This window comes from Prionailurus bengalensis, chromosome C2, assembly GCF_016509475.1.
Source record: "Prionailurus bengalensis isolate Pbe53 chromosome C2, Fcat_Pben_1.1_paternal_pri, whole genome shotgun sequence".
Classification (NCBI taxonomy): Eukaryota; Metazoa; Chordata; class Mammalia; order Carnivora; family Felidae; genus Prionailurus; species Prionailurus bengalensis.
The window spans coordinates 82731973-82748254 of record NC_057350.1 but is presented as its reverse complement, the minus strand read 5'-3'; the positions used below and the strand labels follow the sequence as shown (position 1 = coordinate 82748254).

The 16282-nt window shown below is 41.8% G+C and overlaps 1 protein-coding gene across 1 annotated transcript in view; it reads right to left on the bottom strand.

The window, feature by feature from the left end:
- CC2H3orf70 (chromosome C2 C3orf70 homolog) overlaps positions 1 to 10473 on the bottom strand; it is a 92977-nt gene extending 82504 nt beyond the window's left edge. The window contains exon 1 of the mRNA XM_043594691.1: positions 10034 to 10473. Coding sequence (XP_043450626.1) covers positions 10034 to 10229 — 196 coding nt within the window. The 5' untranslated portion in view covers positions 10230 to 10473. The remainder of the gene's footprint in view (positions 1 to 10033) is intronic.
- Between the last annotated feature and the right edge of the window lie 5809 nt (positions 10474 to 16282).

Sequence of the window (16282 nt, the reverse complement as noted above, 5' to 3'; positions counted from 1 at the left end):
TATGATGTTTACTTATAACAAATAAAAGAGAACCAAGTAATCTATAGTAATACTTAAAAAAGATGGTATGCATGTAGAAAAGAAAACCCTCTTCTTTTTTTTTTTTTAAAAAGGTGTATTTATGTATTTTGAGAGACAGAACAGCGCATGCGCACAAAGAGGGGAGAGGGGGAGGGAGAGGGAATGAATGAATGAATGAATGAGAATCTCAAGCAGGCTCAGTGCTGTCAGGGCAGAGTACCACATGAGGGCTTGATATCACAAACTGTGAGATCATGACCTGAGCGAAAAATTAAGAGTCGGACACTTAACCAACTGAGCCACCCAGGTGCCCCCCCCAACCTCTTTTTTATAAAACAATTCCATCAATGGTAGAAAGAATGGCAGAATTAGAAAATCACTGTTATGCAACCACCAATGTAATAAGTGATCCACTTAAGACTCCTCAGTCAATACTAAAATCACTAGGATAAAATCTGTTAGAGAACAGAATATTCATTGTCAAAGTATCCCACAGATAGTATGCTAAAAACAAAAGGAATAAAAAAGGTTTTTAAAAAGAAAAACAATAAAGGGGAAATGTATCTTTATAAAAGACTTGTCAGTTACCACCTTAGCATTAACAGTAGTGGAACACCTCAACATTCTATGTCTTCTCACGTGATAGGATACAATATCACCTCTGTAATAACTCAATGAAAATGTTAACCTAAATCTAATCATGATTAAACAATTAGGCAAACTTAAAATATGGGAAACGCTACAGGCAGTTAACTTGGATTGTTCAAAAATTTCAATGTCATCCCCCCAAAAGTGTGATTATTCTAGAATGATTAAAAGAAACTAAAACGATATAATAATGAAATCCGATGTATGAATCTTGATTGGACCCTGAATTTTTTAAAAAGTCAGCTATAAAAGTCATTTGTTGACAATTAAGGAAACTGTATATCAGATAGCACTGCTGAGTTCGTGTTAATTTTCTTAGATGTGACTAGTATTGTAATTATATAGGAAAATGTCCTCATTCTTAAGAAAGGCATGCTGAAAATACCAAATCATTACACTCTCAGTGTTTTTATTTCACTAAAGTCTGTTGTAATGAGATACAGAGGAAGAAATACACATCTGTATCACACCAAAATAATCTAGTTTTATAAGCACTAGGCAAGTTTAAAGAATTTGTCCTGAAAGGACTGTTTTAGGGCATTGTGCAGACACAGCTGGAGGGATTTATTATATATTGTTGGCACTCCGGTACTGAACGTTTTTGGCAGTGTGCTTACAGAATATTGTTAACTATCAGAAAATTGAAGAACCAACAATTATAACAGGAGAAACACAGAATGAAAATTCTGTCCACCTAAGTAATTTGCAAAGACTACAATTAAGTGTCCTTTGTCCAACATTCTAGCAGCCAGGACTACTGTATCAACTAGTACTTTGGCCATTTTTCCATATAAAATCAGCATTCCAAATGATGGCCAAGTATGACCACAGGATCCTATCAAAGCTTCTAAATCATTAAAATTAAACATGTTCATTTCACTTTAATACAATGTAACTTTTATAATATTCTGATCCTTTGAAACCTTCTGACCCTTATTTGCTATATATGAAAGCTATTAACTGGTATATCTAATAAACCAGAACTATCCATTGCTTAAACAATGGTGGAAAACAGGATGCAGGAGGGGCATGGGAGTTGGAGCACATTGTCAGATTTCATGACAAGAAGTAGATAGTCATCACATAGTAACTATTACAAAACAGACCTTCCAATGGAGGGTAACAAAAAACTGATTAATTTCTAAATATATTTTTCACAATGTATATACTACCTTTGCTGTTTTGAGTGTTTAACTGAACAAATGAGTATGGTCACAAAGTGAATTTCAGATTAAACATTAAACATTTGTGGAAGGGAGAAGGAGCTGGAGACTGGCAGTCATTACACCATGAAACTGGTGCTATTATTATCTCTATATTAAAAGTGAGGAAACTGAAAGAGGTTAACTTCCCTCAAACCATATAACTGGTCAAGTGGGCAGATCCAGCATTCAAACACCAAGTCCAAGCCAGAGCCTGCCCTCAGGATGATTATACTAGCTGGTATTTCTATATATTGTTTGTTTGGTTTTCTTGAGGAGGGGCTCAAGCCACTTCTACTAAATACTTGCACTAAGTATTTTGCGTGTGTCACTTAATCCTCACAACCACCCTGTGAAATAGGAACCTCTATTCCTGTTTTCCAGAGGGAACATTAAGACTGACTGAGAGAGGTTGACTAACCTGTCCAAGGTCACACTGCCAATAAATGGAGGAACCATGATTCCAATTAAGGTGTTTCAGACTCCATGGCCCTTGTCCCTTCTAGGATTACACTGTGGCTTCCTCATTTTATGTATAAACCATTCTTTATTTTTCAAGAAAGCAAATCTTCTACTAGACAACTTTTGATTGTTAAACATATGTTACTACTATTGTTTGGAATTAATAACATTTCTCTATAATATTCTTTTAATAAATGAAATTCTACAGTATGAGAGAATAAACCTAAACAAAATGGGGGTCTTGGAAAGTAGGAAATTACCACAGAAACATCCTCAAAAGCTATCGAGTTCAAATCCCTAAATGCAACAGGCTTGGAAGCCAGCAATAATTAATGGTATGCATGCAAATCTAACAACAACCAAAAGGGTTTGCACCAGTTAGGGATCAGCTGAGGATATGAGGTGACTGAAGATTCATATTATACAATACACTGTTAAGTAGTTTTTTAAAAGCACAGTTTTTATAGTGTTTGCAACCACTCTGAAAATGCTCATATTGCATACAATTGCCCTTCTTTTAAAATCAGAAACGGTTCTTATTTTACTTTATTTACTGAATTCCTGCTTATTCCAGAAAGAATTTAAAACAGCTGAAGGTCATCCTCACTGTACCCTGAGTGGAACCAAGTGCCCCAGAGCCCTGGTTGGCCCTTGGTTTGTAAGATTCTGATGTACATTTGCCATATACAGCCCAAGCGACTACAGGTAACCTTCAGCAAGTTTCCTAATCTAAAAAATGACGGTAGTAGCAATACCTACCTCACAGGGTTGTTCTAAGGTTTAAGTGAGGTGACACATGCAAAAAGATGATGCCTGCAAATATAAAGATTGCATGCAAAAAGAGATGCCTGCAATAAGCACCGTTATTGTTATTGTTGAAGTTGATGTGTGTTATGATTGAAGCACCATGTGGATGGAAAAACACCCATCAGTTTTCTCTTTCTTTGAAAGGCTTTGAGGAATCTCACTCAGAACTTCATGTCACACTTGTCTTCTTAACTCCATATCCTCTTCCTTCAGCCACTAGACATGATAAGAAGCCTCATTCTTAGGGGGAAAAAAAAGCTTCCGCTGACTCCTTCATCCAATAAAACTACCACTCCATTTTTTTTTGATAGTTTTCACCATCAAACTTCTTAAATATATTTTTCTGTAGCAACTGCTATTGATATGATTGAGATGCCCCTTAGGAAAACCAGCAGGCATTACCCTGGCTAAATCAGAACTTGATTTTGTGGGTTTACCCTAAGTTGTGTAGAAGCAGGAAACCAAAACAAATACAATGACACAAAAACCACAATGCTAATACACTACCTAGTGGAGACAAGTATATTTGCTAAAAGGTCCTAAGAGTTAAATTCTCTAATCAGCTCCTCTCTCTACAGAAAATCTATAAATAGGAAACCAACTTATAGCCAAATATTTGTAGGACAGTCCAATCATACAGACCAGATATTTAAGTTCTAGGCAGTGTTATCACCTTCTCTGAACAGTTCTGAAAAAAACACTTCCAAATTCTGCCTCTCCAATACCCATTTTTCTATATTTCCATGCTGCCCATCCACCTTCTGCTGCGACAGTCTTTCTTTAGATATGTTAATACCATCTATTAGACTACATCAAGTCCCACTCTTCCTGCTTTCAATCTGAAAAAGACAGACATCTTTTAAGATGTCTTCTGCAAAAAACTGAACTAATCCATTATGTGATTTTATTAAGCCAACTCTGAGTTCTGCTGGTGGCACCAACATCATACCACGTACACTACCCACCCACCCCTGTCACCTTCTAATCACTTTTTCTTCCTTAACTCTTAACTTAGATGTCATTCCCCATCACATCTCATGACCTCTTTACAGTTCTCATTCTTCTGTATTTCATTTTTGCAAGTGTTACAATTTTCCACTCATTTCTTAACAATTTTTCCCATCACTGGCTTTGGTGGAGCCAAAAACTGTTGATTGTGTGCATTAATTTTAAATTACTCTGTAGAACCTATGGTGGTTAAGAGTCTCGGTCCTAGAATCAGACAGGCCTGGATCCAAATCCAGGCTCTACTTTTACTAGCTTAACTTCCCTAAGCCTCCTTCCTCAATTGTAGAACGGACATAATGACATAATTGTCTATTTAGTGCTTAGCATAATAAGCTTACTCTGGTACAAAGTAATCACTCAATAAATATTAACTGTAATTTCTGTGTCCTAATTCTCAGCTCCTGTCATTCTATTCTTTTCTTTCTAGTTTGAAGAATTTACTGTCTCAAATAGCTGTGACTAATACTGCAATTAAATATATTCTTTTTTTTTAATGTTTATTTATTTTTGAAGGAGAGAGAGACAGAGTGTGAGCAGGGAAGGGGCAGAGAGAGAGGGAGACACAGAATCCAAAGCAGGCTCCAGGCTCTGAGCTGTCATGTCAGCACAGAAGCCTGACACAGGGCTCGAACCCAGGAGCTGTGAAATCATGACCTGAGCTGAAGTCAGATGCCTAACTGAGCCACCCAGGTGCCCCTGCAATTAAATATATTTTTGAAGTTACTGTTGTGAGACTAAACCTTTTACCCTCTTCTTCAGCAATAAAGAAAATCACTATTTGTATATTTTGCCAATTTCTAAGAAATAAGCTGCCGAAAACTGATTTAATCTTCATACTTTCTTTTTTTTAAGATTTTATTTTTAAGTAATCTCTATACCCAACATGGGGCTCAAACTCACTACCCCGAGATCAAGAGCCACACACTTCAACTAAGCCAGCCAGGCACCCCTAATTTTCATACTGTTTCTTTTTTTTTTTTTTAATTTTTTTTCAACGTTTATTTATTTTTGGGACAGAGAGAGACAGAGCATGAACGGGGGAGGGGCAGAGAGAGAGGGAGACACAGAATCGGAAACAGGCTCCAGGCTCTGAGCCATCAGCCCAGAGCCCGACGCGGGGCTCGAACTCAGGGACCGCGAGATCGTGACCTGGCTGAAGTCGGACGCTTAACCGACTGCGCCACCCAGGCGCCCCTCATACTGTTTCTTAAAACACTCATTTCCCTCTGCTTCTGCAATAAAATATGCAAAAAAATAACTTTCCATATTTTTCTTCCCTCCCGGACTCTGCTGCAAGCTGCTGCAAGTCCTCCTGTACCCAGATATTAGTGTTCTAAATATTAGCATTCTAAAGGGAAAGCCTAAAGATTTTCATTTCTCATACCATAGTCCCTCCCTTGGTGATCTTCTGGCTTCACCATGGCCACAACTGTAATCTAAAAATAAGTAAATGACTTCTATTTTATCTCTAGTGAAGACCTCTCCTCTAAGTTCTAGATCCCTGCATCCAATTGCCTACTCACATTATTACTATGTGATGACAAGGCAGCTTAAACTCAATAGATCCAAAACTGAATTCCTGGTCTCCCAGGATTCATGATTCAAAACTGGATTCACAATCCATGCTCAGCCAAACCCTAGCTCTTCTTTAATATTTTCTTTTTGTTAGTGAATGAATGGCACTACCATCCATCCTATATGCATGAGGCGGAAGTCTAGAAGTTATCCTTTATAACTTTTCTCTTCCTCTATCTCCAAATTAATAATCTATTCCAATCCATTTATGGATATTATTGAATGAATTTCTATTTTACGATAATAACAAAATAATCTCCCTTGCTAGTTTCATTCCTCTACTGCCCATATCACTGCTATCATGTGAAGGTCTCTATCAACTGAAACCTCAGACTACCCACCTTCCCTGTTCATTTCAACAATCTAATTTGTTATGCCTTCTACATGTTCTACCTATTCTCGCCACAAAATCTACTTTTTATCTGCATGTGATTTATTCTTTCCCATTCCTCTTCCCTAGCCAAGCTATGTCTTTTTTTTCCTCTCAAAACTCCTCTTGGAATCCTTCACTCAGTAATTCCATCCAATATCGCTCTTTACTGGGGGAAGAAAAAAAGTCACACATTCAGGGCCATAGTTTCTTCAACTAAATAACCTATTTTTGATAGTGACACCTACAGTACGTATCATAGTTTTCCTCCCAGACATGATTCTCAAACTCTGCCATTATCCAAACGCTATTTCCTTTAATAATACATCAAGTACCACATCTATGAATATATACATGTTTTATATGTGTTTTATGAACATGTATATATTTTTAGTCTTTTCTATTTCCTAAGGTTATGAATTTCACAAGTTTAACACGAACCATATATAACTGAACTTTCTTCATTTGTTCTGAAATTCCTCTCTCAAGTATCAAAGTGGTCATTTTACCATTTTCTGATTTGGTGGACAAGTTGATAAGTTTTCTCACCCTTACCATTTATGATTCTATTTAAAAAATTTTTTTATGTTTATTTATTTTTGAGAGACAGAGTGCAAGCAGGGAAGGGGCAGAGAGAGAGGGAGACACAGAATCCTGAGCTGTCAGCTCAGAGCCTGACGCAGGCCCGAACCCATGAACCATGAGATCATAACCTGAGCTGAAGTCGGACACTTAACCGACTGAGCCACCCAGATGTCCCTCATTTGTGATTTTAAAGGAATACAAAAATAAACATAGTATTAATCATGTCCTTATACTCTGCTTAAATGGCACGGTCCAGCTGCATTCATATTTATATCTCTAACTTCCATAATAATGTCTCACAAAGAAAAAAGGGCTCAATATACATTAAACAGAATTTAAAAATTCAGCTTAGGACTGATGCTGTAATGTTTGTGAGTGCCAAAAAGAAAGTAGAACTTCTCAAATGTGTGAGCTCTGCATCTTTTCAAGAAAAATGATATTTGGACTAAAAAAGGGATAGGAAGAATTGATTTCCAGTATAGGACAGAAGACTGTAACAAAGCACCTTGCTGCTGCTCTCAATGAAATGAAGCTTCTTGTGAATGTGATCACTGAATTGCTGCCAGTGGAGGAAGCATGGATACCCGGAGGGTTGCCAAAGACTGGAAACAAGCAAATAAATGTAGATCTGATTTTTAAAGAAAAGAACTGACGATAGTCCAGTAGACTCGACATCAATCCTTTCCTAATTCAGATATTTTATTTAAAAAATAGCTTCTAATCCCTAAGAAAAGAAAATGGTAAGCATTTATGGAGCCAAACTAAATAACCAGACTAATCAAATTTCCTTTCTTGTTTAGAGAGTGTGTTTATAGATAGATCATGTATTAAAAAGAAGCAATATAAATAGTGTCAGATATCAACAAGGTAGGATTTCAATAAGGTATATGACCAGGCTCTCATTATACCACATGGATAAGATAAATACAATACTAAGTGGCTAGCTAATTATTTGAATGACCATAACAATGAGTGCTTCTTAATGAACTGCCATCAACTTAAAGGTCAGTCCTACCTGTGAGCTTCAGGATTCTTGTATGTGGCCTTCTCCTATTCAACAATTTTATCGATAATTTGAATGAAGATGCAAAAGGTTACTATACTACTGTTGGCATCCCATATATGACTCACATGAAACTAGGGGGCTCAAATATGGACTAAGAAAGAGCTGGGATCTGAAAAAACAACGATAAGCCAGATAAATGGATAATTCTAATGAAGATGAAATTTAATGGGGAAAAACATCTAAGGTGTCAGAGTCCAAAGAAATCCATATATAACTGTGCAATGGGCAAGCATCATGACTTAACTGCCATGTACGTAAAACAAACAAAAAAGGGGCTTAATGTCTTTAGTCGACAGCAATCGTAGTTCAATCTGACAGCAGCAAGCTCAATATGATGAGGATATGAGAAAAGCTAATGTGCTGCTAGATGCAGCAGTAGCAGTATCTCACACACGGGAGACAGCAGTCCTGCTCGACTCAAACCACAATTGGGATATTACGTACCCTTCTAAGGGTCACAGTCTTCAAAGGATCATAACCATACTGGCACAAATTCAGAAAAGAACAACCAGGATGCTCTGGAGCCTGGATACTATTCCACACAAGGAGAGGCAGAAGGGACTAGAGATTTATAAACAGGACAAAACAATGCCCGAGAGGAAAACGATGGCTACTTTCATTCAGTCACTCAACGAACATGAATTTCAAATCTATTTCAGGCCAGACATTGTGACAATGGCTGGGAATACAGAGAGAAGACAGTCTATGTCCGTGGAATATTCATATGTATATCTGAAGGGCTGGAAAAAAAAAAAAACATGATCTAAAAAAGGATTAGACTGTTCTACATGATTTCATAAGGTAGAAATAAGACCAGTGGAAAGAAGTTAGAAAGTAACTGATTTTAGCTCCATATGAGACTATTTTTAAGAATCAAAGCTACCTGAGAAGGCTGCAAGGTTCCTATCAGGAATGTTGGTACTTAGTGGAGAGACTGCTGAAATAAGACAGGCACTGACCTGACCGTCTTTAATGTTCCTCATATTCTGTACTATGATTCTATACTTCCCTAGAAAATGGACTCTCACCAGATTCATCGTACTTGTGCGCTTCAGCATCACAGGTTTCTTACAGTTGCTACTTCCAACTTTGTATCCTGTCCCCCACTGAACTGATGCTTTATAATGAGGAATGGATCTGAGAGCAATAGGAATAATGAAATATAGGAAGAACCTGACCCTTCAGCAGACAACACAAAAAAATCAATACTGTTCAATGTAAAGAAAAGGCAGGAATTCTCCTATTCTTCAAATCATAAATTCAATTTAAAATATCCCCCTGTGTTCAATTAACGTAAACAAGGACTTGTCAATGTACTGCATCTCTTGTTGGGAGCCATTTTTTCCTAACCAACAAGGAAAAAACAATTTTAACTTAAGATCACTTCCAGAATGTGTGTCCTGAATAAACACTCCAAAAACCTCTATTATAAGGGTATGTTGAAACTTAAGTTTATAACATATTTCTTTAAATGATGATTTATTGGATACAGCAGGCCTAATATCGTGAACTAATCAAATTGTGGAATTCTGATTAAATGGCTACTTAAGTTTAATACGTTTTAAAAATCACAGGCAGGATAACCACAGAAAAAAGGTCTAGACCAGTTAGCTCTGGCTTTTGTAAATTGGTTTGAGATTATTAAAGCTTACTTTCATTTATTTTATTTCGTAATTTTAAAACAGTCTCATATATTGGCTCTATACGCTACAACTAGGTATTGAAGGAGTTCACCCTTCCAAACTGTTAATATTAACTTCTCGGAAGCTTTCTCTTACACTTCAGTGTTTTCTCAATTTGGATACAATAAATGGGCCACAATTCGATTTCCAAGGGCTCTTTCTTTTAACGAGCAGCCTGAAAAAACAAAAGTGAGAAAGAAAGGGGAGCATTTCCACTAGCCCTGAAAAAAGGCTTCCCCTCTGGCTGTCAACTCTGACGGCGCTCTACCATTTCTCAACACAGTGCCTGGTCATTTCAGATAAAAAAGCAAGGGAAAAAAAAAAAAAAAAACTCCAGTTTTCCTGGGACGGGGAGATCCCCTTTTGTAGAAGTGGCTAAAGCTAAGCTCCCCACGGGATTTCATCTCGTTGCCAAGGCAGCGCCAACCGAGGCGTCCGGCGCCTCGGGCAGCTCCCGCCTGCCCGCCGGGAGCCCAGGGTGGCTCCAGCTAGCAGCTGGATAGTCCCCGCCGAGCCGAGACCCGCGACCGCAGAGTGGCAAACGCGACCCGGGACACCGAGCGCCCTGGGACGGCGGCGGAAGGAGGGGAGACGCGGCTCGACTTACAGTGACACCATCCTAGGTGACAGCACCAGTGCAGCTTGAAGCACTTGCCATGGCTGTGCGTGGCACAGATGGAGAGCCCGTCGCACGGCTGGAAGTCCGGTCTTCGGGCAGCGCAACTCCGCGCCAGGGCCTGAGCCTCGTCCACTTTCTCGCTCTTCCAACCCCGCTCGGACGCCGACGCCGACGCCGCACTCATTTCCGCTCCCTCCGCGGAGCCGAGGCCGGGAGCCGGGAGAAGCGGCGTCTGGGCGGGCAAAAAGCCGAGCAGGCTGCAGACGTGGGAGGGCGCGGGCCGGGAGTCACGCCAGCGCGTGGCGGCGGCGGCGGTGGTGGTGGCGGGAGCACGGCGGTCCCAGGCTCGCAGAGGAGCCGCCCCGGGCGCTGCGACCGGGGGCTGGGCCTGCCGCCGCCCGCCTCCCTCCGCCGTGGTGCGCGCCGCGTCCCCACGTGCACACGCACGCGCACACACGCGCGCGCCGACCGGCGCCGGCCGATGCTAGCCTGGCCTCTTCGCACACACTAGCGGCGTCCCCTCCTGTCACAGCGAGTCTCTGACACACACTCATTCATTCCTCCGAGACCGACCCCAACCGACGGACGGCCATTATGAACACACACACGCCTTGGCGGCTTGGTGTTCACACGCACAGCGGCTTGCGCGCGCGCTTCCCACACACACTTCCAGCCGAGCTGGGTCGTCTGGAGAACTCCACCGAGGGCCGGGCGCACCGAGGACACGCCCACCCTAACCGCTCGGGGGGCCGGTCCCTGCGCATCCGCCAGCGAGGTTTTCTCGCACACACAGCGTCTCCCCTCGAGCGGCTCGCGTTTCCCCCAGTACACACCTCCCGGAGTGGGCACAGAGGCCCCTCGGAGGCGCGCGCACGTTCACGCTCGCGCTCACTACCCCAGGGCAAGCCACCGGCTCCGGGTGCGGCCGCTCAGCCACGCCTCCGGAGCTCTGGCCGCCGGCCCCCGAGACCCCAGCCCCGCCGCCTCGCCGCCCGCGGTAACCAAGGCCCGCCGGCCCTGAGCGCGCCCGCCCGCCCCAGTCCCGCAGGGGACTGCAGCCCCGCCTTGCTGAGCGGGAAAGTAACCGGGGTGGGTGTGTGGGTGTCTCAGACACAGAGATGCATTTGTGGTGCACAGGACTGGTGTGTGGAATGTGTTGCATGGGTGTGTGTGTGTGTGTGTGTGTGTGTGTGTGGTATGTAGGTGTGTATGGTTGCTATGCGGAGTATGTGTGGTGGGTATCTGTGTGTAGTTGGATGTGTTCAAGTGTGTACGTGGTATGTACGGAATGTATGTGGTGTGCGTGATGCAACTGACATTACATGGTGTGTGATGAGGTGTGTGTATACAGGAGTATGTGGTATGGATGTATATGACCAGGGTGGGTTGTGGGTGGTGTGTGTGTGTAGTGGAGTATATGTGGTCTGTGTAGTATGTGCAGCTGTGTGTATTTGTACACGATGTGCGGGTGGATGTGGTTATATACGTGTTGTGTATATGTGTATGGTGTCTGTGTGTCATTGTGGTACATGTGACTGGTATGTGAAGTGTGGGTGCACAGTGCATATATGGGTAGAGCTGGGTATGCGTGATACATGCGGGTGTGGGCACACAAACAGGACTCCTGTTTGCTGTGGACTCTTGTGTGTGCCTCTGTGTGTTGATGCCTGCACTGGCCAGCGAGTGTGGCTGACCCGGATGGTGGCTGCGACTCCTCCGCACAATCAGCTTGCCTTCTTCCCTCCTGGGGACAAGTTGCTCCAAATAGATTTTCCATGCCAGGCTCAGCTGCTGAGAACCCACCCCAGGCTGGATTCAGTGAAGAGAAAACAAACCATTTGCTCCCAGGGAGCATAGCATGGTTAGGAATTAGTGTTTCCCTGCAACAAGGCCAGAACCTAGCCTTGAACACAGAATAGGAGGGAACCTACTCTCGGTATTTGCCAGACGTTTTTCCGAGCAAAGGAAAATGCCTGTAATTGCCAAGGTTCAGGGAACACCAACAAAGCCTTTCAGCACAAATGTTGTGTGGGAACATGTTTATGCCCAGGTCCGCTTTCTCCGTTACTTTATTCCTTTCCTGCTTTGCACTGACTGAGGAGACTCATCATGGTTTTGAAATAACAAAATTCATCTTCAAGCACTGAAAATCCTTGCTGCCATAAGCAATCTTTGATAATTTTCCCTTTTATTTAACCTTAGCTTGAGAAGGGAAATGTAATTTGCATATATCTGACTCTAGTGAAGTCTTCATTTATTAGGGGTTAGGGAGAGACTCAATTTGGTGGTAAAGGAATTTTCAAGAAAGATGTAAATCAAAATCACAAAATACGGTTCCCCCAATAACATTGAAACAGTTATAAATATGAGGCATCATCTCTTCAGCTTCAGCCCCAGGTGCCCCTGTCCTGAAAAAAATCCTAATGAAATACATCCCTGACTCATAAAATCTATCTGTGCTCGCTATTAATTTCAGTCTGACCCACCTCAGAATAACATGAGTAAAAGGAAAACTTAATCAAATAAATCCTTAATCCAGTATTGCTGTAGCAAGCCAACCCAGAATTTTTTTTAACAAAGGGGGATTTCCATCTCTTCTACCCTATCTTTCTCCTTCCCCACCCATAAGCTCTTTAATACTTCCCAGATTATATAAGGCCTTATAACAGAATCTTTTCAGCATTTTACTAATATTTAAACAGCATCCTCCCACTGCCTTTTACTCTAGGGTAAAAACCACGTTATAAGATTCTATTACATATGAAACCATACCATCTTAGCTAGTGACAAATGAGGATGAGAAATAATGCAATATAGCACCTTATAACCAGGAGGCAAGATAAATTACCCAAATATCCTTCTTTATGTTAGCCACAAGATTTGAAGCTGAGAAGCCTTTACATTTTCTGTAACACAAAACTCATTCCATCCCCTTGCCCTAAAGATGCTATTAACCTCTACTCTGCAGTGGAGCAGGAGAAAATAAGTGTCCTGTGACCTCTCAAACATATATACATACAGCATTCAGGATGTGTTGTCACGATACAAATTTTTTTTTTAATATTTATTTATTTTGAAAGGGGGAGAGGGACAGGGAGAGACAGAGAGAGAATCCCAAGCAGGCTCCACACTGTCAGCACAGAACCCAAAACGGAGCTCGATCCCACGAAACATGAGATCACGACCTAGCCAAAATCAAGAGTTGGATGCTCAACCGACTGAGCCACACAGGCACCCCCAGATACAAGTTTTTAAAGTATTATTATGGAAAACGAAAAATACACAAAAATGTATTAATTAACTCATTCTTGTTTCATTTATAGCTCCACCCACTCCTGACCCCTATCCTGCCACTGGATTGTTTTGAAGCAAATCCCAGACCTCAAATAATTTCATCCATAAACATTTTTGCATTTATCTCTAAAACCATAACCCATAACATCATTATTACATAATAAGATACAATTTGATCATAAATAGGAACTTGGCCCATATCTGCTGACAACCTCTCTGCCTCCTCTTTAAGAATGTCACCGTTCTACCTGGAATTTTCCTCTTTCCCTCTCTTTCTCTTCTGCCTGCCTCTTTAGCTTATGTGCCACTTTCTCAAAGAAGCTTTACTCTGACCAACCTAGACTGTTATACACATTCTCCCTTAATATCACTTTAAACAAACAATAAAAGAAGGGATTATTGAACTAATGTCTTTCCCCATTCTTCCCCTCCCCTGCCACAAACTGTAAGCTCCTTAAGGGCAGGAAATCTGTCTTGTTCACCATCTTGTTCCCAGTTCTTTGCACAGAGAATAAATGTTGAAGTAGTGAAAATCATTCCACCTCAGACTCCCAAAGGCTGGAAAACTGTAGTAAATTGTTTGCAAATATGTGTGAATAGTTTATATAATAACTCTTCCTATAACCACACTGTTGGATACTCACCCTCCCTACTGACTCTGAACTTAGCTGTGTGTATTAGTTATCTATTGCTATATAACCAATCACTACAAGGTTAAAACAACTCAGTTTCTGTGAGTCAGGCATAACTTAGCTAGGTCTTCTGTTTGAAAGTCTCACAAGACTGCAATGAAGCTATGGGGCAGGGCTGCGGTGTCATCTAGAGTTCAATGGGGGTTGGGTCCGCTTCCAAGTTCACTCACTCACCGGTTGTTGACAGGATTCAGTTCTTCAAGGAACTGTTGGACTGAGGGTCTCAGTTCGTCACTGGTTATTGGCTAGAGGGCTCTCTCTGTTCCTTGCCACATGGACCACTCCATAAGGCAGTACACACATGGCAGCTTGCTTTACCAGAGCAAGCACATAGAAAGAGTCAAAGAGAGTGTCACTAACCTAATCTTAGAAGCTATACCCCATCACTTTCACGGAAGCCAATCTTGAGGTCCAGTCTATTGACTTGAGGTCTAATGAATCTATTCATTAGAAGCCAATCTTGAGGTCCAGTCCTCACACAGGGGGAGATTCCATAAGGACATGAATATCAGGAGGTAGGAATTATTGGGAACCACTCCACAAGCTGCCTGCCACATCATGTGACTGACTTTAGCCAATGAGAGAATACCAAATTTGGCATCACAAAGATTTCCAAAGAGCATGCTCCGTGGGGTTTCTCTCTTTTTGTGCGTAGAACCCTGAGAGCACCAGGTACACAAACTTGATCAAGTCTGCTGGAGGATGAAATGCTTTGTGGAGGAAAATGAAGGTGCCCCACTTGATGAACAGCTGATCTCTAGCCAATGGTCTACCAACCCCTATCAGTGAGGCTATACTAGATCATCCAAGACCCACTAGTTAACCACAGAAGCATGAGCAAGTCCAGTAGAAATCGGTTGAGCCAGTCCTGACCTGAACAGCCACCAGGACACATTATAGAATCAGGAGCTACATAAAACAATTGTTGTAAAACCTGTTGTTTTGGGCTGTTTCTTACACAGTAAAAGCTAACTGATACACCCACCAACCAACTCTCTCTTGTGGGAAAATTGAGGATTCAAGAGGCTAAGTGACTGGTCATTGTCACAGTGCAGCAGGCATAGTGGGAAAAGTTCTCCAGGACCTGGCATCAGAAAAATACAGATGGTCCAAGTCTGTATTTTCAGCTCTGTTGTTTTCTGGCTGGGAGACCTTGGCAAATCCCTTATGCTTTCTGGGCTTCCGTTTCTTTATCAGCAAAATAAAACAGAAGGTTTCCCAGAACATCTTTTTGCACTCAAAGCTATGACTTGTCCAGTTGGTTACAGATCGAGCTAGGGTTAAAATCCTTTTGGTTCAGATGTCATTTGTGAATAATCAGATATTGCCTTCCTATTCTATTGCACATATTTGTCTAATGCTAATGTAAGTTACATCTATTTACACCAACCGTTCTGAACACTTTGATAAATCAAGTCATTACAAATCAGTTACTTTTTGGTGGCTTGATTGAACCAAGCAGCTAATTTCACTATGGTTATAAATAACCTGTTAGTAATTGGTCAATTTGTCATATTAAAACAATTCGAATGATGAAGTAGTTGGAGAAGCTTCCAAATGAGGTACAATTAAATGAGGAGTCCTCTGTGGGGAGGGAGGACACCTCTCTAGCATTGCCGCTGGCATAATTCAGACCCTCACCATCCCCTTCAGCATAAAGGAAAGAAGGGCGGCTTTGGAATCAGGCAGGTGGAATCAATCAAAGCTCAGCTCCACCACCACCTCTAGCTGGGTGATCTTGGGCAAGTTACGTAGCCTCATTTCTTAAATGAGAATTAGAATTCATACCTCATACACTTGCAGTGAACACTAAATATGATAACATATGTGAAGAGCCTAGCACTGGATCTGGCAGATTGCAGATGCTCAATAAGTATTAGTTTCCCACTTCCAAGCATTCCAAATACCTTCCCCGTCAACAGACTCTCCATGCTCCAATCCTTCCTTCAGAATGCTGAGAAGAGAACTCTCTAAAATCCGATATCATATCTGGCCTTAAACACCCTTAACACTTCTCACTGCCTAGTGAAAAAGAATTCATACTTCTTTGGGGGCGCCTGGGTGGCACAGTCGGTTAAGCGTCCGACTTCAGCCAGGTCACGATCTCGCGGTCCGTGAGTTCGAGCCCCGCGTCGGGCTCTGGGCTGATGGCTCAGAGCCTGGAGCCTGTTTCCGATTCTGTGTCTCCCTCTCTCTCTGCCCCTCCCCCGTTCATGCTCTGTCTCTCTCTGTCCCAAAAATAAATAAAACG